The sequence below is a fragment of the Budorcas taxicolor genome, chromosome 10 (assembly GCF_023091745.1).
Source record: "Budorcas taxicolor isolate Tak-1 chromosome 10, Takin1.1, whole genome shotgun sequence".
Classification (NCBI taxonomy): Eukaryota; Metazoa; Chordata; class Mammalia; order Artiodactyla; family Bovidae; genus Budorcas; species Budorcas taxicolor.
In genome coordinates this window covers 42,311,495-42,338,153 of record NC_068919.1, presented here as the reverse complement: position 1 = coordinate 42,338,153, position 26,659 = coordinate 42,311,495, and the positions used below count along the sequence as shown (strand labels likewise).

At 41.9% G+C, this 26,659-nt stretch overlaps 1 protein-coding gene across 1 annotated transcript in view; it reads left to right on the top strand.

Annotated features, from left to right (window-relative positions):
* Positions 1 to 26,659, top strand: part of TRIM9 (tripartite motif containing 9) — a 119,114-nt gene that overhangs the window by 50,377 nt on the left and 42,078 nt on the right. The window contains exons 2-3 of the mRNA XM_052646579.1: positions 16,414 to 16,509; positions 18,919 to 19,041. Coding sequence (XP_052502539.1) covers positions 16,414 to 16,509; positions 18,919 to 19,041 — 219 coding nt within the window. The remainder of the gene's footprint in view (positions 1 to 16,413; positions 16,510 to 18,918; positions 19,042 to 26,659) is intronic.

The following is a 26,659-nucleotide window of genomic DNA, read 5'->3' as shown; positions in this document are numbered from 1 at the left end:
AAGGAAATGTGACTTAGGGGGCTCAGGAATGAAATTCACTTTGTTAATTACATACTGCCTCGCCCATGGCTCAGCAGGTAAAGAATCCTCCTGCAACAGGAGACATGAGTTTGATCCCTAGGTCAGGATAGTCCCCTGGAGGAGGAAAATGGCAACCCACTCCAGTATTCTTGGCTGAAAATTCCCTTGGACAGAGGAGCCTGAGGGTCACAAAGAATCAGACAAGACTGAGTGACTAATGAGACTGATAATAATTTTTTCTTACAAATCAGAATTAACCATTATGATTTATATAAACGCTATTAGGAAATATGTTTATAAAACCTTATTTGAAACACATAATGTCATGTTAAGTATTGAAATAAAAAGTAAAAACCTGAGAATGTTTCTTTATATTTCTAATATATATAATAAGTAATATATTTAAGTTATTTTTAATTGACAAAATGATTTTACTAAGAAGGGGAAATCACGGTAAAAGAGAAAAGCGTATTCTTAGACAAAAGCAGCACCTAGTTTTAACAGAGAGATAGATAATAAGCAATTAAATTCATATCATACTTAAGAACAGCTCTGGAAATCTCTTCTTTTCAGGGAACTAATAGTTTCTGGGAAAAAGAGGAAAGACATTTGGAGGTGAACACTTGTCATTTGCTGTGAGGTGCTCTCAAACCTGTTCCCTCTACCTCAGATGAAAACATCATTGAAATTCACAGGAGGGCCAGGCTGTGCAGCCCACACTTGGCGGGTACAGAATGGAGCAAACTGCAGCTCTGAATAGGTTTTTCCGTGCACGTTGCTCTGTCTGTGTGATGCCAGTGGCAGATTCAGCAGTCACCTCACATAACCCATCCTTGCTCGCACAAGCTTTTAACAAGCTTTTCTTTGGAAATGATTGCACAGTTATTTAGTCGTTTATAAAATCAACCAATTCCCATAGTGAGATTTCTTTCTGTGGGAGTCAAATCTTAGATTCTAACTAACAGAGCAAAAATCTGTTGTCATGGAAACCATTCCCATTTCACTAGGCTGGAGCTTCAATTCACTTGCCTGGAGATGGATTGACAAAGATGCCGAGGAAAAGGGTGAAAAGAAATCAGACATGGCTTAGATCTATTTTTCTGAACAGTATCGATGATCACTATTGATTTTACTTTGGATGGAAAATTGACCTATACTGGATCCTAATAAACCTTTCAGTACTGGGGGAAACAACCAAAGTATGTTTTAGAAGCTATTTAAGATAACCCAAAGAGTTTCTCTCTTGCCAATGACGAGGATTATTTATTAGAACAGTAAGATTGTGTTTTAGTTTGTTCCAGAATAATTGAAGCCATGGTAGTTATGTTAAGGATAATTCAATTTCTTTGTATTTAAGCTTTATAAGTTAAATGTTAAGAATGTCAGAGAAGTAATATGTGGGTTTGTCATCAAAATGAAAGGATTGTGTGCATCTCAAATTCATAGTCAAACCAAGCATGTCTGTTCACAGGTTCTTATTCCTACAAACTTATAGCATCGTAAGTTGACCAGAAAGAACATGTGTATTTCAAGCCTTAAGGTATTTGTGCCTTCCTAAAAGGACAGAACATTTCTGAGGGTTGGTGGAGATACCAGCAGAGATGGTGTAAGCCATTCCATTTTTTGCTCCATAGCCCCAGTCATCCCTGCTCCCTCTAAGAAATTACCACTTTTCAGATTAGGCACACATTTCCTCTTAAAGGACCTTCAACCAGACACATCTTTTTATTTTTTATTGAAGTACAGTTGTGTTAATTTGTGCTGTACAGCAAAGTGATTCAGTTATACATATATATGTATTCCTTTTTACAGTCTTTTCCATTATGATTTATCAGAGGAACTATCAGAATTTAGCTTCCTGTGCTATACAGTAGGACCTTACTATCTATCAAACCAGATACATCTTTTAAATTAAAGTGGCGTCATTGTGAGTGGATATACACACACAGTTAGTGGATGCCATGTGGCTAGATTTCAAGTGCTGCTGGGTATCTGCAACAGAAGAGAAATGACAACATGGTCAGAGGCAAGGCTGAGAGATGACAGTCTTCATCCAAGGCAGCAACAGCTCCCAATATCAAGTATTACAGAAAATTGAGTGAAATATTTTTAGTAGTCAGTTATAAGATTCTTGAGGATTTGATAGGTATCTATTTAAATTCAGAGATTCAGTTGAAAAACAAATAAGGTCATCTGAAAAAACACTAAATTGTTTTTAGGAAAAAAAAAGTTATCCCACATCATGGGGTGTTAGAAAACAGATTAATTATATACAAGATTTATCCTTGGGGGAAAAAATTCATTTAAAAATAAAAAGCATAAAATTTCTCCAGTAAAATATACAAACCTTAAATTTATAGCTCAATGAATTTTTTATATTTATATTTTATATTTATAAATTTTACATCTATTAATACATATGTGTGTGTGTGTGTATATATATATATAATACCCAGATCAAGATATAGAACATAATCTTCCCTCAGAGAATTTCACAAAACACTTTTCCAATCTTCCTACCTACCAAGGTCACTATTTTCCTGACTTCCATCATCATAGATTAGTTCTTTCTGTTCTTGAATTTTGCATAAATGACAATATGTATCTTTTTGTCTCACTTCTTTTAATCAACATAATGTTTTAAAACTCATTTATGTTTCATGTATATCATTAGCTTGAATGTATTCATTGCTAAGCAGTGTTCTATTGTATGAATATACAGAATTTATTTATCCATGTTACTGTTGATAGACATTTGGGCAGTTTCCAACTTGAGGCTGTTATAAATAAAGCTGCTATGAACATTTTTATCTAAGTCTTTGTAGACATATGCTGTCATGTCGGGTATCTTACAACTTTCCTAGAAAGCACCGTTTTCCCAGGTGGTTTTGCCATGTAATTTTCAATAGCGTGTGTGAGACTCTCATCCTCACCAGCACCTAGTTTTGCCAGTCCAGTGGATGTGCAGTGGTCTCTCCTTGTGCACCCTTTTTTCTAAAGAAGCTTTTTAAAGAAGCTGTGTTAATATCTGCCTCAATGTTGTCATGGGGTCCTATGGTCAGAATAAAAATTCAGATGTCATGATTAATATTTCCCAACCTCCCAATAACCCCATTGGGAAATGTAGATTTTCCAAGATAAGTAAAAGTTCAGGTGCGCTGAGACTTCAGGGTACTTATAAACTGATGATCATAACAGGTTGAAGAAGAAAGATACACCTGATTCTTCTATAGTCACAACTGGCTCATTGACTGTAGCCCAGAAGATCCTCTACTTTTTAGGACTTGTGTGATTAGGCTGGTTCAGCAAGATAATCTAGGATGATCTCTTAGAATCAAGGTGCAAAACCTTAATCCCATCTGCCAAGTTCTTTTCGCCATGTGAGGTAAGATAACCCAGGTTTCAAGGATTTGGGTATGGACATTCAAGGAGCCATTATTCTGCCTACAACATCAAGAAATAGAATTGATATCCACAAATTGAACCAGCTCACCTGGAATCTGGTGGCTGAGCCCTGCTCTCAGTGACACTACGAGGCACAGGTACTCCCCTGGAGTGAACATTCCCCAATGCTGCTCAGTGGTATAGATGTCACAGGGTGGCTTTTATTCCTCCCAAAGGGTCACAAAGGCTGAAGAGCAGATGGGAATGCCACCAGTTGTATTTGTTTACCAGTAACATTTAAAGCAAACGTGATTTCAACCTCATTTATAGGCTTGCTTAGCTTAGCTATTCTTTGACGTTGTAAAAAAAGAAAAAAAAAATTTAAAAAGAGATAGAGACCACTGCATCCTGCCATGCAACTTGTAATACTAGGGAAAAAAGACACTGAAATCATTGAATGTTCAGAACATAAGAACAGCTGCCCAAGCCATCCTTATATAAGCACTTACGTGCAAAAAAAAGCCTTTTCTTTCCTTTATGGTCTGGCCACCACTGTGACTTACCTTTGAAAGTGTATTAGAGATGGAAAAGATTCTATTCTGGGTCTAGGAGGTCAGGATAGGGAAAAGGGAAAAAATGTTGCTGGTTTTCCAAGTTCCATCTAAGAATAGAATTTCTAGTAGGAACCTTATTATAATCAGTATTAGGGTTTCCTACCGCTTCCAAATAATCATATTTTTAAATGTAATATACTTTTACAAACTATTTCTCCTCACTATCTATATAATTTATAAATTCTGTTTCAATTATCAGTTTCATCCAAGGGTTTTTAGAATGACATTTCTTAATTTCTGAGAGATACATTAAGCGAAGCATTTGGGGGACTATAGTAGGAAAGGTGAATCAAAGTTATTAGTTAATTTCTACTCAGTAATGGACAAATGTAGGTTGACATGTGATGACAAAATGGGAAGGTAACATGGAAAAGCACAGCAAACCATCCAAATTAATAGGTGAGTGGGATTAAGATATTAAAAGAAATGTGATAAAGCCACAAATTTTTTAAAAAGGAAAAATAGATTATAACAAATAGAAATATAAATAATATTGGTGGAATAAAGCCAACTATATCAGTTACTACAATAAATGTAAATAGCTCAAATTTACCAATGACAGTGGGAAAAAATCAGATTGAGTTAAAAACAAATATAGTTTTGAAATAAAAAAGGAGCAAAGTTGTATGAGAGAGAGGAGGGTATAAATATAGCAATATCAGATGAAATGGAATTCAAGATCAAAAGAACTAAGTGAAACATAAAAGGATAAGCTCTAATGTTAAAAGGTATAAATATGATTTAACAAACAACAGAGCCACAAATACAGAAAGCAAAACTAAAGGAGAATGGGATCAAAGACAATCTTTGTGGGAAATTTGATTATTTGTTTGTTTTAGAATACTGTAAGTCAGTTCAGTTCAGTTCAGTCTCTCAGTTGTGTCCGACTCCTTGCGACCCCATGAATCGCAGCACGCCAGGCCTCCCTGTCCGTTACCAACTCCCGGAGTTCACTCAGATTCACGTCCATCGAGTCAGTGATGCCATCCAGCCATCTCATCCTCTGTCGTTCCCTTCTCCTCCTGCCCCCAACCCCTCCCAACATCAGAGTCTTTTCCAATGAGTCAACTCTTCGCATGAGGTGGCCAAAGTACTGGAGTTTCAGCTTTAGCATCATTCCTTCCAAAGAAATCTCGGGGCTGATCTCCTTCAGAATGGACTGGTTGGATCTCCTTGCAATCCAAGGAGACAAATAACAAAAATTTAGGATATCTGAATAATGCAATTAACGAGTTAAATTGTGTTTACAAATATGTTACAAAATTTTATATTACATATCATTTTTGTACTATATATATTCTCTCCCACAAAAAGAAAGTATATTCTTCTCTTACGCTCATTGCATGTTTACCAGAAGCTATCATGTACTTGTATCTGTCCACAAAATAATAATTATACATGTAAAACAGTAGAGATCTTATGAATCAGACATTCTGACCATAATCTACTCAAGTTATTAATAACAATCTATGATTTCACTTCCTGTTCACTGGCCCACCTGAATTTTCCAGATCACTGTCCAGTTTTGGATCTCTAAGGCTTTCTAGGTAAGCAAATACGTGCAGTGAGGCCAGCCTTGTCTAGTCATCAGCAGTGGAAAAAAACTAGTTTATGTAATACACACTTAGGTAGCTCCCCATAGGTTAGGACCTCTACTAAGGGCTTCACAAATAATACTGGTGGGAACTTGCCCCTTAAGTAGGAAAATATCAATAAGAAGCTTTTGAAGAAAAAAAAAACTCACCCATCCATCCTGGTAATTTTAAAATGCAGGTTAAAAAAATTAGATTCCATTCTTTGCCTACCAGATCACAAAGGTAAATACAAATGATAATGTTTGGAGTGAGATATATAGGCAAGAATATCTACCTATATATCACCTTCAGCAGGAGTGTAAGTTAGATGATCACATAAAGGGACATTTTGATAACATGGTTTTTAAAACTCTCTAGGAAAGTTTGCAGATCAAGCAGTTTCACTTCTGGAAATGGGGATAATCAAGAAGGTATTCACATAGTTCCTGTACGAATTTCATTTAGCTCTTTGCAACAAGATGGAGACAAACTAAATAGGCTAAAATAGGAGATTCTTTAAATAAATTGTGATGTGCCTACACCCTGGGTTATCCTACAGTTTATAAGTGAATAGCACAGATTCTGGCTGCGGGCTTCCTAGGTTTGAATCCCTGCTCTGCTTCTTAGCAAATTTATGATGTTGGACAATTAACCTCCCTTGCCTTCATTCTCTCACCTATAAAAAATATGGATAATATTGTATCTACTTTTGCTGGGCTGTTTTGTGAAAAAAGATGAGTTAAGATGTATAAAGCTTTGCCTGCCATGTAGTAAATGTTACCAGAGTGTTTTTTAGCGATTAGTGTTATTTAGCTATTAGTCAGATATGCAGTAGAGTACTTAGTCAGATGGAAAAATATTTATATCATATTAAATGAAAAGGACAGATTTCAAGACATCAGTGAGTATATAACCTGATGTCCATTTTGTTGATATACACTGTATGCTGCTGCTGCTACTGCTGCTAAGTCGCTTCAGTCGTGTCCGACTCTGTGCGACCCCATAGACGGCAGCCCACCAGGCTCCCCCGTCCCTGGGATTCTCCAGGCAAGAACACTGGAGTGGGTTGCCATTTCCTTCTCCAATGCATGAAAGCGAAAAGGGAAAGTGAAGTCGCTCAGTTGTGTCCAACTCTTAGCAACCCCATGGACTGCAGCCTACCAGGCTCCTCCATCCATGGGATTCTCCAGGCAAGAGTATTGGAGTGGGGTGCCATTGCCTTCTCCAATACACTGTATGGAGACATACATATTTAATTATAAGGGTATACAAAATTTTAAAAGATAAACACCAAGGGTTCATTATCAAGGCTATTAATAAGTAGTGTGTCTCTGGTGAGACTGAAGTTTTTCTTTTCTTCTTCTAAGTCTCTTAATTTGCTGATTTTTCTTTCTTATTTTTGTGAAATGAACATGTTCTGCCTTTAAAATAAGGTGGGGAAAGTTATTTCTTAAAACAAATAAAAGTCTTACTCTTGCCAAGAAACTTGAAAGAATAAGTCATTCCTCTTTTGAGCACCTAACAATTCAGTCTCTGAAAAGCACAAAGCATTTCTATATGGAAAATAGTTTAGTGCTTTTTTTTTTTACCTTTTCATATATATTTCTAAGACCATGTTTTAAACTGCTTAGTGAAAAGTCCTAATTATAGAACTGAGAGTTTCTATCTGGAACATTTAAATACTATTAAGAACTGAAAACTTACAGATCTCAATCTGTTTTGCTTCAGCTGTTCCCTGGTAGTATCAGACAAAGCAGAATGCTGTAACACCATTTGGAAGAACACAACAGAACAGTGTGAATGTGAAGACAGCTGGGGGATCCATACAGCTTTCTAGAAAAGGACTCAGAGTCTGCTGTTTGGGGCCCTCGAATTTACCTAGGAGAAAAGGCAACACACGCACAAAGGAGATCTGTCCTATAATCCATCTCCAGGATGTAAAATCCAATATTTGTACAAAAACTTAGCCCAAGGAAGGCATATTTTTGATCCTCGGATGTAAATACCTAGTAACTGCCTGACAACACGCCTGTGGTGGGTTAGAATATCCATAGAAAGGCTTGCTCAGTCTTGAGCAGAGTGGTGTTGACCTTCCAGCCTGTGTGCCTGCCACTTTATTAAAGTTTCAAGCCTTCAGTCACAGCAGTTGCTGCATGAATTCTTTCACGGCTTCCAGCACTCTAAGCAAAAACCATAGAGATGTAGCAAATCAATTTCCACCAAGAAACTATGAACGTTGGGGTGAGGCAACAATTTTTTTGCTCTGCTCTGAGGCAAAAAATGGCTCCTCTATTTCATTGCTGAAAAAAACCTGCCATGTTGATTTGCATCTCCATTTTGAGAGTTTTCTGTCTAAGATGGAGAAATATTTGAAGTTCGGTGGATACAGTCCGTGTAGATTCTCTCTGAAATTCAAATTCTGGCCAGAACTGGCTGAGTCTTGCTAGGAAAGCAGATGCTTTTCATTTTCCCTCATAAGTGGAGAGGCTACATTTATGTTGTTAGTCATTAGAATATTCTAGTCTTCCTCTGCTTCATTAGAAAGCCTATGGGAGAGAACTTTTAAATGTGATATTATTAAGATCAGAATGGTGGTATTTGCAGTGCAGTGACAGTTCCTTGAGGGAGGGATTTGTCTCCTTTATCATAATTTTCCTGGCATGAGTCACTGTGACTGGTCCATGCTAAAATGGGAGGTTGATTAAATTAAAATCATGAATGGAAAATTATAGTTGCTATCTGTATTAGTTAGTTTTGCTGCAGTAACAAACAAGTCCCCAAATCTCAGTGGCTTATAAACCAAAGGTTGATTTGTTGCTCATATTATATCATGGGAAGTAGTCTCAAGTTCCATTCTACATATCTTCTTTCTAAGGCCCCCAGCCACCGTGTGGGATATGCCCTGTGGCATTCTGACCTGGCTCATAACAGCCCCAGCTCTAAAGAGTCGGTGATGCACGTCTCCCCAGCTCTGTTCAGTGATGCCATGTTGGTGACCTAAAATCAACTATGTATATGAACCGTGGGAATTGGCAGACACTACAAATCAAACTTCATTTGTTGTTTTTGTTTTATGAGGGTCAGTTTATCAGTGCACCCCTGGATCTGTGTGACAAAGAGGAAGAGGTAAAAAGCTAGCAGAAAATCACAAGGCCTCTTCAGGTTTAAAGTAAATCACATGGCCAAGGGTGACAATAGGGCAGGGACACAGGCAGGACACATGCTCCACCTACAGGAGGTCCCCCAAGTCCTATGGCAAGGAACAAACAACTGTGAATGCTACAATACACCCCACAGTCTGGACAACTGTAACTGACCACACCCCAAACTGGGACATGTGACATGACTAAGTATTTTAATGACTTATGTATGTGTGTTTTAACACAATTCTCATTGTAAAAACTTACTACTTATTAAATGATTACAATATGCCAGGTGTTGCATAGAACTTTATATAGTACATAAGTCTCACCAGTCTCCCCCGTCCTATGATACAGATACTGCTATTAACCACATATTGCAGATGAAGAAACTGAAGGCTAGAAAATTGTTTATTAGATGGAATGCCCTGGACACAGATTCGGAGAGTTGAATAGGGATGGTTAGTTGCCCAGTGGTCTCCATAGATCCATCTACAAGGAATTGAGATGACCAGAACTGAGCAGAGGGAGGAGTTGACCTGCAGGGGCCTCCACCAATTCCTGCAGGGAGTTCTGGGGCTGGGATGACCTTTAGGGATTGTTCTCAAATCAAGGCAAGAGGGTCCCAGCCAGTCTCCAACCATGGGGTTGTGGCTCTTCCCTATGTGAGTGGCAAAACCTTAACTCAGGAATATCCAGACCTCTGAGCCTCTGCAAACTGGCAGGGTAGTGACTGGAGTTGAATAGGACATCTGTTAAAAGTGCTCATCAAAGTCCCTGGTATTTAAGAAATGACCAATATGTTGACAACATTTGAGTTTCTTGTTTTTACTTTTTAATTATATAATATCAATAATATAGTAAGACTCAAAAATCAGTACTCTTCAAGAAAAATTGTTATTTTCTGGGAGGGAGTACTTTCCTTCAGAAGAGTATTCCATTGATCCTCATTTCTGTGTTTTGTGTTGACCTTGGTACCCAGGAAGCAGGAGGCTAGGCCACAGTCTGCAGCAGGGTGCACTATCTCAGAGCTGCCCAGGGAAGGAGTAAGGTTGTTTTGGGGGCCACCAAGCTGCCTTTGCCTGTTTGCCACCTCACCTATTTTGTATGATTCTTGATTGACTCTTTGTGACCCATCTTGGGCTTGTAGTTTCAGATCCTAGACAGCTAGGGAGTGTCCTTTCATTTGTTCTAATTTGTCTCCATCCAGTATTCAAGTATTAATAAACTGAGGGGGGAAATGACAGATGAATAATGTTCACGGCAGGAAAAGGAATGAAGATGTGGTTTTCTGTCTGGGAAAGCTTGGCAGCTGGGCACATGCACTGAATTCATTACCTGGTTCCTGAGCCTAAGTGATTGTGGTTCTGAAACATGCTCCACAGGGCTCCCAGGTTGCGCTCAGATCTCTCTTAGCATATACTCCTTTGGGAGGCTAGGTGAGCCAGTCAGAGGAGAAGTTGGAGGGGGAAAGCAGGAGAGAAGGAGAAAAGGGGTGGAGTTCTTTGTCTCTCTCCTCCAAGCTCGGAACAACTTGCCATCTTTCTGGGCGATCTTGGTTGTTCCAAGCATGCTCAGAGCTCTGGACTGGAGATCTGTCAGTGCTTCTTTGGCTACATCATTTTCACACTCCCATTCACTATCTAATCATGATACCTTTTCAGTAAATGAGAAAACAAATAACCACGACATCAGAATGTTATTGCGTAGGCATTACAGACAGCTTCTGATGGCTACATATACAGCCGAAAACACACACTAAATATTTCCATCTTCTCTGTTCTGGTATAAATTTACAGGGCTGCTCTGTGGTCCTGAGTACAGAACATCTCTGGTAGCATATAGCAGGAATTCAAATGCTCCTGGTAAACAAAATAAATAAATAATAATGTTCTTTCGCATCAGATGTGGCTTATAAATATGATCAGAAGACTGTCCTATAAAAGCAACACACATTTAAATCCGTAGAAGAAGAGCATTTTCTGGTGATAAATAGTCTCCAGGATTTTTCATTGTCTGCTGTTCCATTTCTACAAGGTGGCAAAGCTTAAGAGAAGGGTTTCTAGATATTTATCTTATAATGCAGTTGTTTATCAAATACCAGAACAATCATTAGCCAGGAAGAAGGCCTAAATACAGACACAAAGGGAGGAAATCTGCAAATGAGTTTTGCCGCTTGCATACTGCTTTGCTATATAAAATCCAGGGAGTCGGTGAGGCCAACACTCTTTCTCTCAGTTCAGTCCACTTCAGTCGCTCAGTCTTATCTGACTCTCTGCGACCCCATGAATCGCAGCACGCCAGGCCTCCCTGTCCATCACCAACTCCCGGAGTTCACTCAGACTCATGTCTGTTGAGTCGGTAATGCCATCCAGCCATCTCATCCTCTGTTATCCCCCTCTCCTCCTGCCCCTAATCCTACCCAGCATCAGAGTCTTTTCCAATGAGTCAACTCTTCGCATGAGGTGGCCAAAGTGCTAGAGTTTCAGCTTTAGCATCAGTCCTACCAATGAACACCAGGACTGATCTCCTTTAGAATGGACTGTTTGGATCTCCTAGTAGACCAAGGGACTCTCAACAGTCCTCTCCAACACCACAGTTCAAAAGCATCAATTCTTTAGCGCTCAGCTGTCTTCTGGCAACCCAACTCAAGTACTCTTGCCTGGAAAATCCCATGGATGGAGGAGCCTGGTAGGCTGCGGTCCATGGGGTCACTAAGAGTAGGACACAACTGAGTGACTTCACTTTCACTTTTCACTTTCATGCATTGGAGAAGGAAATGGCAACCCACTCCAGTGTTCTTGCCTGGAGAATCCCAGGGACAGGGGAGCCTTTGGGCTGCCGTCTATGGGGTCGCACAGAGTCGGACACGACTAAAGCGACTTAGCAGCAGCAGCAGCAGAAGCTTTCTTCACAGTCCAACTCTCACATCCATACATGACCACTGGAAAAACCATAGCCTTGACTAGATGGACCTTTGTTGGCAAAGTAGTATCTCTGCTTTTTAATATGCCATCTAGGTTGGTCATAACTTTCCGTCCAAGGAGTAAGCATCTTTTAATTTCATGGCTGCAATCACCATCTGCAGTGATTTTGGAGCCCCAAAAAATAAAGTCTGACACTGTTTCCACTGTTTCCCCATCTATTTCCCATGAAGTGATGGGACCGGATGCCATGATCTTCGTTTTCTGAATGTTGAGCTTTAAGCCAACTTTTTCACTCTCCTCTTTCACTTTCATCAAGAGGCTTTTTAGTTCCTCTTCACTTTCTGCCATAAAGGTGGTATCATCTGCATATCTGAGGTTATTGATATTTCTCCCGGCAATCTTGATTCCAGCTGGTGCTTCTTCCAGCCCAGCGTTTCTCATGATGTACTCTGCATATAAGTTAAATAAGCAGGGTGACAATATACAGCCTTGACGTACTCCTTTTCCTATTTGGAACCAGTCTGTTGTTCCATGTCCAGTTCTAACTGTTGCTTCCTGATCTGCATATAGGTTTCTCAAGAGGCAGGTCAGGTGGTCTGGTATTCCCATCTCTTTCAGAATTTTCCACAGTTTATTGTGATCCACACAGTCAAAGGCTTTGGCATAGTCAATAAAGCAGAAATAGATGTTTTTCTGGAACTCTCTTGCTTTTTCCATGATCCAGCAGATGTTGGCAATTTGATCTCTGGTTCCTCTGCCTTTTCTAAAACCAGCTTGAACATCTGGAAGTTCACGGTTCACGTATTGCTGAAGCCTGGCTTGGAGAGTTTTGAGCATTACTTTACTAGCGTGTGAGATGAGTGCAATTGTGAGGTAATTTGAGCATTCTTTGGTGTGGTGTTTTTTGGGGATTGGAATGAAAACTGACCTTTTCCAGCCCAGTGGCCACTGCTGAGTTTTCCAAATTAGCTGGCATATTGAGTGCAGTACTTTCACAGCATCATCTTTCAGGATTTGAAACAGCTCAACTGGAATGCCATCACCTCCACTAGCTTTGTTCATAGTGATGCTTTCTAAGGCCCACTTGACTTCACATTCCAGGATGTCTGGCTCTAGGTGAGTGATCACACCATCATGATTATCTGGGTCATGAAGATCTTTTTTGTACAGTTCTTCTGTGTATTCTTGCCACCTCTTCTTAATATCTTCTGCTTCTGTTAGGTCCATACCATTTCTGTCCTTTATCAAGCCCATCTTTCCATGAAATGTTCCCTTGGTATCTCTAATTTTCTTGAAGAGATCTCTAGTCTTTCCCATTCTATTGTTTTCCTCTATTTCTTTGCATAGATCACTGAGGAAGGCTTTCTTATCTCTCCTTGCTAATCTTTGGAACTCTGCATTCAGATACTTATTTCTTTCCTTTTCTCCTTTGCTTTTCACTTCTCTTCTTTTCACAGCTATTTGTAAGGCCTCCCCAGACAGCCATTTTGCTTTTTTGCATTTCTTTTTTTCATGGCGATGGTCTTGATCCCTGTCTCCTATACAATGTCATGAACCTTTGTCCATAGTTCATCACTCTGTCTATCAGATCTAGTCCCTTAAATCTATTTCTAACTTCCACTGTATAATCATAAGGGATTTGGTTTAGGTCAAACCTGAATGGTCTAGTGGTTTTCCCTACTTTCTTCAATTTAAGTCTGAATTTGGCAATAAGGAGTTCATGATCTGAGCCACAGTCAGCTCCCAGTCTTGTTTTTGTTGACTGTATAGAGCTTCTCCATCTTTGGCTGCAAAGAATATAATCAATCTGATTTCGGTGTTGACCATCTGGTGATGTCCATGTTTAGAGTCTTCTCTTGTGTTGTTGGAAGAGGGTATTTGCTATGACCAGTGTGTTCTCTTGGCTAAACTCTGTTAGCCTTTACCCTGCTTCATTCTGTACTCCAAGGCCAAATTTGCCTGTTACTCTAGGTGTTTGTTGACTTGCTACTTTTGCATTCCAGTACCCTATAATGAAAAGGACATCTTTTTTGGGTGTTAGTTCTAAAAGGTCTTGTAGGTCTTCTTAGAACTGTTCAACTTCAGCTTCTTCAAGTGTTACTGGTTGGGGCATAGGCTTGGATTACTGTGATATTGAATGGTTTGCCTTGGAAACAAACAGATCATTCTGTCATTTTTGACTCTTTGTCTACTATAGTATAATTTTGTACTATAGTATAATTTTTTTCTACATATATACCAGCACCTGATCAACAATTCTTATTGGGCATCAGGTCTGACTTATATTATACAGATGCCTTGAATTACAAGGCTGGACTCTAAGAAACCAGGTGGCTCTAGCTTTGTGTAGTTGAATGAATTTGACCCTCTACTCAAACCTCCAAATGTGATAACTAAGGCATAGGTTGCAATAAAGGGGGAAGAAAACTGTGGTAGCCCAGCAAACTCTGACTCATTCAGCAAAAGAGGGAATATGAATTCTAAAGTCACAATAACATAATGTCTCCTTTAGAATATGATTGTCATTCTATTGCCCTCTGTTCCAAATGAGACTCTCTTCATCTCTTGGGCTCCTGAAAAAGTTCTTGAGAAGAAATTTTTTACCCCGAGTTATAGTGTAGCTGGGGCTTCCCTGGTAGCTCTACTGGTAAAGAATCTATCTGCAGTGCAGGAGATCCCAGTTCGATTCCTGGGCCAGGAAAATCCCCTGGAGAAGGGATAGCCACTCCAGTATTTGTGGGCTTCCCTGGTGGCTCAGATGATAAAAGAATCATCTTACAGTGCAGGAGACCTGGGTTCAATCCCTGGGTTGTAAGATCCACTGGAGGAGGGCATGGCAACCCAGTCCAGTAGTCTTGCTTGGAGAACAGAGGAGTCTGGCAGGCTACAGTCCATGGAGTTGCAAAGAGTGAGACACGACTAAGCACAGCACAGCGCATAGTGCAGCTGGGACCTAGTATTCAATTACTGAGTAGCCCTTTCAGCAACTGTAAGCTCACTTTGTTCCTTTTCTTCCTAGGCTGTCTTGGTTTAGACTCCTGGAGTCTAAGTACCTCAATCAAAGTACAAGCAATGAGGGTATCCTCCAACAGATCCTGTTCCAGGAATCTGCCCTGCAAATCCCACCCTAGTCAGTCCACAGAGGGTTATGGGCAGGAAGGAACAGATGAATAAGAGTTAATAACAGCCAACATTTATTAAGCATGCACCATGTGCCAGCAGGGTTCTTGGCTTATATACAACACCTCATGCAATGCCCACAGCACCAAAAACCATAGTATCCTTATTTATGGATGAGGTAGAGCTATGTGTGAGATATGAACAGCCAGTCACTGGCACCATTTATGAGTTTGGAGTGGTTTCCCTTACCATGATTCTTTGTTAGCAGGAGCCGTCACATTGATGAATGTACTCAGCCCTCACAATAATCCAACCACTAAACATTATTTTTCCTACTTTTTCCACTGGAGTAACTCTGACAGAGGTCACTTTCTCAAGGTCATGCTTAGGGAAGGACAGTATCTGAACCCTTCTGAAGCCTGTGCTCTCCCACCCCACAGTGGCATGCAGCATGCACATTTTTAAAGAGATTCAGTGACTGACTTCCTTTTTAGTCATGCACATATAAGCAAAAAACCGCCATATGACCAAGAAATACAATTTTAAGATTCTACCCTTTTACTAAAAAGATGAGTGGATAATGCATCATGTTAGCAAGGAGGAGAAAAGGCATTCATTTTCAAAGAAGGTGATGTGGGGAAAGGAGTTTGTAATTTCCAGGAGGGGTGTTGCCGCAGCTGCTAGGGGAGGAATTTTGTATCAAGTACAGTGGTAATGACTGCAAGTAATGGTCAGCTCCTGTATAAGGACTAAATATAGGAGGTAACTTGTCCCCCACATAACAAGAGGCCTGGTGGTAGGAGACTTCAGGTATTGGTTAAGATGCTAAAAGATGCCGATGGAACCTGGCACTGTCTCCTTTAACCATCCTCCCTTCCCATGTTGATCTTCGCTTCTTGAGAGTCCCAAAGCATCTGCCATAAAGTTGGGAGCAAAAGGGAAGAGGCTGCACCAGCCACACGGTCCCATGTTAGCAGAAAAGCAGAAGCTTTCTCAGCCCTCCAGCCTCCAGCCAGCTTCCACTTAGATCTCATCAAGCAGCTGTGGGACCCCTGTGCAGTGTGGAAAGGAATAAGTACACCTTGCTTTAGGAGGCTAGTGTGGAGAGGAGGTGGGGTGGGCTGTGCTGGGAGAAGGTTGATGAGAAGGAGCCTCGTCCTGCCCTTTGTATTCGCCATTACATATAAGTGACCCTGGGCATCACAGGTGCTCTCACCCTTCCTTCTCTCAACTCTTCATTCTTTCCGCTTTCATCCCAGTAGCACTTTGGGCTAAATAGTGTTGATAAGTATCAGATCACCTGCATCACTATTTTTTTTATTTAAAGTTAAATAAACCATTATTGAATTAATTAAGTAATTAATAAGATGAGGGACTTCTAGGCAGATATCTGGTAAGGGCCTTTGACTACAACAGCCAGAAGTTTTCACTGCCTCAGAGGAAACACTACTCAGGGGCCTCTGGAAGGAGTCGGGATGCTGTTATTACCACAATCTTCAGGTTACAGGTGTTGACCCAGTGGCCCGGCTGAGACAAGAGGAATCTGAAGGGGTGAGGGCTCTTGGATGAAAACCACTCTGTGTGGCTGCCTTCTGCGATGAGCACTCTATGGTTTCCTTCTTTGTCTCTGCAGAGCCAGCTCTCCCAGGCGCTGAACGGGCTGTCAGACAGGGCCAAGGAAGCCAAGGAGTTCCTGGTGCAGCTGCGCAACATGGTCCAGCAGATCCAGGTATTGGCAGCAACCAAGGCAGAAAGCAAAGCCCACGTGCTAAGATGTTAACTGTGTACCTGGGGTTGGGAGTGGGGTGTTTCCTTGTCTTATCTTTTATTTTTATGTTTCCTAGGAAATTTCCTACATATTTTTTTTTCTGCTCTTTCTGTTCTAATACATGCAAACACATATACAGACCAACTTCAAATATACCCCTTCTCAAGATGGTTACATTTCCCCAACAAGCCAAGGACATAACCCTGGTTTCCACACTGAGCTCCTAATTCTTTGCTGCCATGCATTCCGAAAGACGTCTATTTCTTTGTGAATTCAGTCATTATTGTTGAGTTTTCTAAATCTATATGTTCCCAAAGCACCTTGCAAAAATTATATCTTATCTAATAGTAACAAACAGGTCACATTTTCTCTTTTTTATGTCTTTCTTTCCTTCCTTCCTATCCCATAATAATGCTTCTCCTCTATCTAGATACTTAAATGTTTTTCAACCATGATCCCATGGTAACTATAATTTCAGATTGCTTTATGTGGACACAGTAACCAACAAATCACTTGGCATTTGAGAGCCTGTGAACTCCCTACCAGAGCTGAAGGGGAGAAACCATTAAATTGCATGAAATGCTAAAATAATGACCTTCTGCACTGTTTAATGTTCTTACATTTTCAGGTTTGCCTCAAGAAATAACCTGAGCGCTGGCCTCCAGTAGCTTGACTTTCTGAGTTAATATCTAACCGATATCAAGGCAGAAATGGCTTTTTAAATGTAAGCCAGCCTTCTAGAGCCCCTCACACTGATTTTTTTTGCCCTGTGTTGACGTGCAAGCTAACAGTTGTATATTTCCTTCTGCTTTCCAAAACAACAAAGTTTATCAGTTGGTCCCTTCTTTGCTCCTGCTGGCATAAAGTGTGCAGCCCCAGGCTCACCCCTGCACGTCACCTCTTCGTTAGAGCAGAGCTTTCTTTTACTCTATCAGAGCCTTTACTGAAAAAGCTTCCCCCTCCCTACCAATAATAACCTGCTTGGTTAGAGAGCTCGGCAGTGATGATTTCCAGGGGTCTTCTGTGAGAACTTGAAAGCAAATTACTATGAAAGCCAAAACTTAATATTTGTAGAAGTGATTGCTCAAGCAGTTGTAAATGCATGCCTTATACAAAGAAGACCTTGCATTTGAAACAGTGACCTAATGCCTAACTACTAATCCTTATATTAGGAGACACAGTTCTGAATGACTGAGAATTAATTTAAATTTGATAGGCTAAGCTGTACCTTCATTTCTAACCCCCCAAATTTTACAGCTTACTCAGTTGAGTACTATTTTTTCAGTGCTGTTACTGTACATGTAACAAGTATTTAGCTCTCATTGGCTGTAAATTATAATTGTTTTCCAGATTATGGTTTGAGAATCATAGCTACATATATAACTTATTGAAAGGATTACCTCTAATGAATGCTTATAATTTAATGAGAGAATTGCTTTTAAAAATGTCTATAGCATGGCTCAGTGGATAAAGAACCTGCCTGCAGTAAAGGAGACACAGAAGATCGGGTTCGATCCCTGGGTCCAGAAGATCCCCTGGAGGAGGAAAATGGAAACCCACTCCAGTATTCTTGCCTGAAAAATCCCATGAACAGAGGAGTCTGGCAGGCTTCGGTCCAAAGGGTCGCTCTGTTGGACATGACTGAGCGACTGCACACGCACGTAAAAAAAAAATTTAGATCCAACATTCAGTTTAAACATCATGGAAAGTTATGATCCATTTAGAGCATGGTTACTGTTCTCCCACAAGCTGACTTTCACAGCAGGCTGATGCCTGTTTCATATACCAGTGATTCTTCACTGCCTACCTGCACTTATTACCTGCTTTTTTTAATGAAAGGAGCAAGTGTTTTGCCCATGACTATTCGTCTAAACTTCTATTGTTTTTGTATTATTGTTTAATATTGAAGACCATTGCCATCTGCTTTCTTCTTTCTGCCTGTAAATTCAGTGATTCTTTCGCTCTCATGCCTCAACAATACCCAACTCCCTCCGGCAACCAGCCTTTCTGAATGCCACCTTCCACCCTGCACAGCTGGCCATATACCAGCTCTCAAAACAATTCATGTTCAACTCTACACACTAAAACTTTATTTTACTTGATGTAATTCAAATTGCAGAGATGATTTCCTCTTGATAAAAACAAATGTATTAAGTAACATTTACCTCTTTGAATCTAAAGTGAAACGCTACCCCTGCAGAATAAAATTTATTTTGTTATTTATAAAATGCATGTGTGCACTGTGGGCAGGGCTCCTCTTCCTTCCCTTCAGCAGGGCCTTCCCCCCACAGATGGACTGGGGCTCTGCTGTCTCTGGCAGCCCGAGGCACCCGGTCACTTTGCTGCTGAACACTGTGCTCTCTCACGCAGGAGAACAGCGTGGAGTTCGAGGCCTGCCTGGTGGCGCAATGTGATGCCCTCATTGACGCCCTCAACAGGAGGAAAGCCCAGCTGCTTGCCCGTGTCAACAAGGAGCACGAGCATAAGCTAAAGGTGAGCGCTGCACCCTGTGGGGGGCGGGAGGCCAGGCTCCTGGGGTATGACGGACAGCGGAGTGCCCACAGCCTTGGGTGGCCAATGAGGAGCAGGCATGCCCCTTCACTCGGTGCTCACTCCTTTCTTTACATCACTGATACTCACTGAGTGGCTTTTCTAGGCCAGAAATTGCCCTGGGTACATGCATAATAAACAAATCGAAATCCCTGCTCTCATGGGGCTTATATTCTACCAGAAGGAATAAACAGAAGGCAAGATAAGTAAGCAAAATATCCAGTATGTTCATAAAGCATGCTAAGAAAAAATAAGGAGAAATGGATAGAGAATACTAGGGATGGGGGTTGAAATTGTAAACAGAATGATGATGCAGAGGCAAATGTATTTTTGAATTGGGAAATGGAATCTGTACTTGTCAGAAAACAAACAAGATTTGTCTTCACTTCTGAAGCAAACTGTGTAACTGAACAGCTGTACAGACTTTGGTCATCACACAGTGAATCAGTTGATCACAGGTCTGGGGTCCTATTGGCAGGAGGACTGGTCCTCCCGGAGACATCTGCTTCCCCATCTATTGCCCCCTTTGAGCAGGGCAACAACACGTCAGAGGAGGCTGGATAGACATAGATGGGCACCACCCAGCAGAAGGAAGCAAGAAGTAGCCAGCAGGAGCACATGCATGCCCAGCAAGCTTCAGGGTGGCTGCCCGCAGGTGGTGGGTGGGTAGTGTGCCGTGTTGGCCTGTGGTTGGGGTGGAGGCAGAAGTGAGGTCTGACCTTAGGTTCTCTGCTGGGGTCAGGCAACCAGCGTCAGGGAGCTTCAATACTGTACAGCTGAGAGTGGACACAGCCTTGGAGGAGCTGGTGGCTGGTGAGGAGCCCAGGAAGTAGCAGATATCCCCAGCAGGCTTGGAACAGGCTTTAGTCCCTGGAGAAAAAGAGGAGGTCCCATTTCTAAAAGTGTGGGATTCCAGTAGGAGAACCAAGGGAGAGTTTCAAAATGAAAAACTAAGAGAAAAGACATTACAAGATTTGGGGCTAAAACTTGGTGACCAGGCCAGTGCCCAGTTCATGTTTACTAGAAATAAGGCAAGAAACCAGTTGCTATCTGGGGCATGAGACCTCATCAAGACGTGCAGCAAATGGCAATGCTAAGTCCTGAGCAGTGGAGTCCCCAGTCCTTAATCTGTGCCCACCATGCTCCAAGACTCAGGATCCAGAGAACTCCACTGTGAAGATGGGAAGCCAGGCAGCATGAAAAGAGAAGTATTTCCCCAAGGAAGCTTAACAGTTCTATCCAAAGGCAAGGGAAACCCCAACACTAGTTTCCTTCTTTAGGTTCCCTCCTCTGCTGCTCCTAACCCGCAGTTCCCCAGTACACGTCTGGATCCACATACAGGCTTCTTCCCTTCCCCAAAGCCAGGGCAGTGTCGCTGGAATAGATACCTTTCTCCACTGCCTTGGTGACTTACCTGCCTTCACTCTGAATTTGCATGTGTCATGGAGGCAGACAAGAGGCTGAGCTGTGATTGTGGGGTCCAAGCCAGAATGGACTCATGAGAGCTGGGCCCTACAGTGAATTTGGCCAGCCTGACCTCGCTGGTGCTGTACAGGGCCATGTTGGCTGGCCTGACCTCGCTGGTGCTGTATGGGGCCATGTTGGCCGGCCTGACCTCGCTGGTGCTGTACGGGGCCATGTTGGCCGGCCTGACCTCGCTGGTGCTGTATCAGGGCCATGTCCCTTTGAATGTTCCTGATGTGACAAAACAGAGCAGTTGCATCATGGAGAGGCTTAGCAGATTCTTTGTTAAGGAAAATTGCATGTCTTGAAGTTGGAATCTGAACCAGAAGTTAGGAAAGAAAAGTACCCAGTGAGTGAACATTGAGAGAGCCTTAGTTCATGGGCTTGAACAGTGAACCAAGACTAGGGATCTGACTGCTCCTTCCAGGGAGGCAGTCGCTATTTCCTGATGATGAATCTAACTGGAAGACCCTCTCAGGTTTGTCTTAGAATGAACACAAGCCCCCAAGGGTCATCACAACAACCCCAGCCCCATGAAGACTTCACGCTGAACTTCAGGTAATGGAGGGAGCACTGGGCTTTCCTCAGGAACCTCCCCGCCCCTTCCAGTGACCTGTGTGGTACTTGTCTCATAAAGTACTGAATGAGGCCAAGTTTTACTTGAATGATTTTCTCTAGCTTGTCAGTTTCCAGGCTCCTGTCCCTTAGTGTCTATGATCAAGTTATTTTCTTTTGAATTCTATAAAGGACCATGGGATTGTGTTTCATGGTAACATACATAGTCATTCCTAAAATGTGAGAGAGATAAGTAAGGCAGTATTAAAGATACTTCAGAAAAAAACATTTTCTGAAGGCTGTGCTATGTGGATGTTAACCTTGTACATTTAGCTGTAACAGCCTGGGGGATGGATTTAAAACCATAAGCCTGTTCATCTAAGATAGTCAGATGAGGCTTGAATGAAAGATTCTTCTGAAGTCACCATTTTTTATCCGAATTAAAATCTAGAAGTACTGTGGTCTGTGATTCTGTAGTTAACCAGGTAGCAACACAGAATGAGCATCCTTGGTGACCAAGCCCTGGCTTTCGTAGCAGTAAGAGCTAACATTTGGGGGTACTTGCTTTGCAGCAGCACTGTACAAGTTGCGTTATAGGGATCAACTCCTCTGTTCCTCTGGGAGGTCATTATTACTGCTATTGAGGAAACCATGACACCGTGCTATTGAGAACTGGTCCTAGGACCCAGAATTCCTGTCCTGTTAACCTGGCTTCAGAGTCCAGATTCTGGACTGTGGCACCCTACAGCTGGTAGTACAGTGTAGAGAGAAGGCATGTGGGGACATGCCTAATCCTGTTCCCAGTTAGCCAGCACCTACCTAATGCACACCTGCTAGGAGCCGAGTGCTGGGCTCAGGGGCAGGGGAAGAACGACACGAAGGTGACTCAGAATTAGGGGCTTCCAGTCCTGTGGATGGGAGAAGACAATGGCACCCCACTCCAGTACTCTTGCGTGGAAAATCCCATGGACGGAGGAGCCTGGTAGGCGGCAGTCCATGGGGTCGTTAAGAGGTAGACATGACTGAGCGACTTCACTTTCACTTTTCACTTTCATGCATTGGAGAAGGACATGGCAACCCACTCCAGTGTTCTTGCCTGGGGAATCCCAGGGACGGGGGAGCCTGGTGGGCTGCCATCTATGGGGTTGCACAGTCGGACACAACTCAAGCGACTTAGCAGCAGCAGCAGCAACAGTCCTGTGGATATCAGTCACACCCACAAATGGCTCCAGCACAGATAGAGAGCGAGTTTCCAAGAGAAGGCTGTGCATGTCGTTAGAGCTGTGAGAAGGGCGAAGTTACTTCCAGCTGAAGGGGTCACAGAGAGCATCATGGAAAGGCAGGCACTGGAGGAGCCCAGACTTTGGGAGACATGTGTTGATGGTGGTGTGCATTCTCACCTGCAGGAAGTGGCCAGGCTATGAGGGAAGAAGAGGTTGGCGGCACTATGCACCCTAGTCTTGCTCTATGCAGTTAGTCATAGGGACCGACGGATGCTTTCTGTTTCCATCACCTGCTCTGACATTGCTAAAAAGATGATCACTACAGCCCTTCATTTTCGCACCCTTCAGAAACCCAGAACCTTTATTGTTATAGTGGAACTTAAGATGTTATTTGTACCACAGAGAGTATCCAAAGTAAACTCACAGCTGTCTATGAGTAATGAGCTGGACAGCTGGGATTTTCCCTCTGATAGTGGACCAGCCGTTTTAATGTGTAGCCATAAAGTTTTAACTTTTTCCTTAAAGGGCATCTCTTTTGTGAAGCACGGCAGATGCTTCCCTGACATCTTTAAACAGAATATGGTTAACAGTTTGTGTTAAGTCATAGGGTGACTATAGTGGTGACTCCTGGTTTTCTCTATGGGAGAGGCGTAAGGGCAGCGATCTGGATAGATGCGGGGAGCCAGGACTGAAGAAACATCGTTTATCCGAATCAAAAAGTGCAGAGGGGCATGAAAGCCACCAGCCTAGGCTATGCTGTGATGCAGGTGGAGATGATTCAGGGACAGCTGTAACACACTGCAGGGACCCCATGGCCGGTGTCAGTCCATCGGTGCTGGTGGCCTGCATGGTCAGGGACCTCTGAGCAGAGGCAGCTGCCTGCCCTCATTCCACCCTGCCTAGGGTGGAGTTCCCTGCCCTAGATCCCAAAGGGCGACAGAAACCAGAGACAGGTGGCTGGTTATCTCCCACGGCAGCAAAGCTGTTCTGTCTTCTGCCTTCTGTGATTTGTTTCTCTGCTGTTTGCACCTGATTGTATCTGTCACTGCTTCTAAAAACAGGCAGTGCGGCCGTCACTGTGACTGCTGATGCCAGCCTCCACGTCTCCCTCCCTCTGCTTTTCTCCTCCTGCCTCTTTCCTTTCTTGTCACTTCGGTTGCTACTCAGATTTGTGAGAAAAGACTGGCCTTTCATAGACATCACTTGCCAGGCACAGTGCTTCTTTCTGTCTTTGTTGGCTAGCCCATCACTCACAGTCCGGAGGGGATAATCTTATGGTCTTCCGCTTCCCTTTGGCAGAGTTCTCTGGGGGCCTGCTTTTTGCTGACAAAGGAGAGTTGTGTGTGTGTTTTTCTGGCAACTTTCTCTTCTTGAGCCATCCAAAAGGCTAGGGGAGCTGGAAAGCCATGTGCATAAAGACAGTCTTTATAATCCACTCAGGCTCCTCTCTGAAAGAACCGATTGCTTGAGCAGATGGAGCAGTTCTGGTTCTGAGGCAAGATGGAGCCGAGTGGTGAGGAGCCCAGATTCTGGGTCATAAGAGAACAGGGTGTGAGCACTGTATCACTTACTGGGTCTCTAACCGTGGACACGTCTACAGCTCCATTTCCTTCACCTGTGTGGAAAATAGGACTATACGTGGTCAGCACCACCTAGGGCATTGTAAAGCCCTTAGAGCACAGTACTCAAAATGTGAGCTTTATTGTTGTTATCACTGGGTATCTTTCCCAGAAAAGACCCCGATGATGGGAAGGACTGAGGGCAGGAGGAGAAAGGGGCGACAGAGGATGAGATGGTTTTATGGCAACATCGGCTCAGTGGAGATAAGTTTGAACAAATTCCGGGAGATAGTGAAGGACAGGGAAGCCTGACGTGCTGCAGTCCATGGGGTCACAAAGTGTTGGACACGACTTGGAAACTGAACTGCAGTCACCGGAAGACTGGAAATATAGCTCTCTCAGAACATGGAGGAAGTAAGTGCTCCTGGTATTTTCCATAATACCAGAGTTCCTACTGCAGAATTAACCTAGTGTGATTAATTATCTCTGAACCTAGGAATGGTGACTTGAGTATAATTCGTTACCACACAAAATAGTGCACTAAGCTTGGTGGGCTATTTTTAAAAGCTAAAAACAAGACTTTGAGGCATATACAGATGTGACCTTATATTAGGAACACTGTCTAAATTACAGTAATACTATTCTGTGGTTTGAAAAAACACTGGGAGCCAAATACCTAAATTTTCAGGATGTGATAAACTAATCAAAGTCAGAAAGCTACTGGAGGGAAAAAATGCTTTTTGAGCTTTCAAAAACTATTATTAAGTCACATTTAATGCCTTGGACAATATTCCCTCTATCAGCAGAGGCAGCTGGGCCCCTAGGTTTCATGTCTGAACTGTGTGTGTTGTGTCAACATCCTTCCCAGGTCTTCCTTGGCTAAATAAGGCTTTAAAATATCCTCATTGTCTGTGATCCTCACAGGGACTTTGTGTCAACATTTTAAAAGTGCCATTAATAAGATCTGTGCTCTTTTCAGGAACTTTACAAATGTCATTTTTCTTTTGATAAGCCCAAAGAAATAGCTGAGAATTATTGTTATTTATGTAACATTCAGATTTGAAATAACTCCACAGTCATCTTACAAGTGTTCTTTCTCCAATATTTTAGAATGAATTTGTGTGTTGAATAGTACTAAGTGATGGATGCCTTCTTGGTCCCTTGCAAGTCTAGATCCTCTTAAAGAAAAAAAAATAGTTATAGTTATTCAAATACATTCTGAAAAAATCTAATCTTTAATTTCTGTGTGTGGTTGGTAAGTTAACATACCAATGACATTACTCAGTGAGAATGCTGAGGGATAATGATAAAAATGATAAAACTTACTGCTTATTAGAGCTTCTACTTTTATAGAGGGCCTCCATGTCCCAATTGTAATTGTCTATAGAATGCTTGATTTTGAATCCAGTTGGGTTTTGTTAGACTCATTATCATGATTGTCATTATTATCTTTGTTATTATTTACCATGTATTGGCTGTTTGTTCCCATCATGTTAGCAAAAAAAAAAGAAGAATTAATTATACGGGCATATTATTAAGAGTACAGATTTACACTAGGGATATTATCAGCTTACTTTAGCCATTTTGTCAATGCTTCATAATAGGTAAATAATCCTTTGGTCAGGTTGAGAGAAAGAGAGAGGAGGAAGGAAGGAAAGGAAGATGGAAGGGAGATGGGAGGAAGAGAGGTAGGGGGGAAGGAAAGGTCTGCCCAAGCTCACAAAGAATCTAAAAATAATTAGGTAGGATTTGACTGTTAAAGTCATTACTAGAAAGAAAAGCAACAAACTAAAAAGTCCACTCAATTACAATAAAACTACTGGCAAAACGTTCCATTAGCTCTTTACAGTGAAGACTTTGAAAAAATTTAGGCATACTGGAACAGTTAAAATTTTTGACTGCCCTCAGCAGAACTTTTTTGGGGACCAACTCTAATAATTTAACCAGAGTTATTATTGATGATAAGCCTATCATTAATGGGGAATTCATTTGGCAAATTCCATGGTCCTCTGCTTCCCACGTGTAGAAGCAAAATCCATAGAGGGCCTGTAAGAAACAGAGTGCCCAAGTTGCCCGTGGAATCACCAGGATGCCACGGCATACACCTGGAGCTCACCACGGTTCGGGGACATGCCTTTGAACACCCTCGACCCACTCTGGTAATGACAGTGAAGGGCAGTCACAGAACTTCTTTAATGTGCTTTGCCTGAGTCCATATATGAAAGACACACTTAGCTCCAGAAGGCACTTAAAGCATACTTCAAAGATGATGGACTAAACCATTTCTCACATCCTACAAAACACCACCAGACTGGATGCAACACTTTTATTGTGGGACGCTGTACATGATAAATGTTCTCCTGTGTGGGTGGGGCCACATCAGGATGCTTCTCTCTCCAAACGGCTGTATTTCTTCCTTCATTAACTTCTCTGTACAAGGATACAGTATTCTATGCACTAAGAGCATGCTTTGGATATTCCACTCAATGCTTATTGTCATTCACACTTCTGAGACTGAAAGTTCACAGTTTTACTGTTAAAATCTCAAGCCTTCTGAAAGACAGGCATGTGTTTTATGTACTTAATAGGCCTAAATGATCCTTTTATGGATTAAAACTCAAAGCATCAGATTTGTCTTTGAAATGACCAGTCGCCGAGGTGGTTAAATTAATAATACTGCTACAGAAGACAGTATCAAGAGAATGGGAGAAATGTTTGCATATTTCCATAAGCCATGTGGGAGAATGGTGGTGTGTAAGA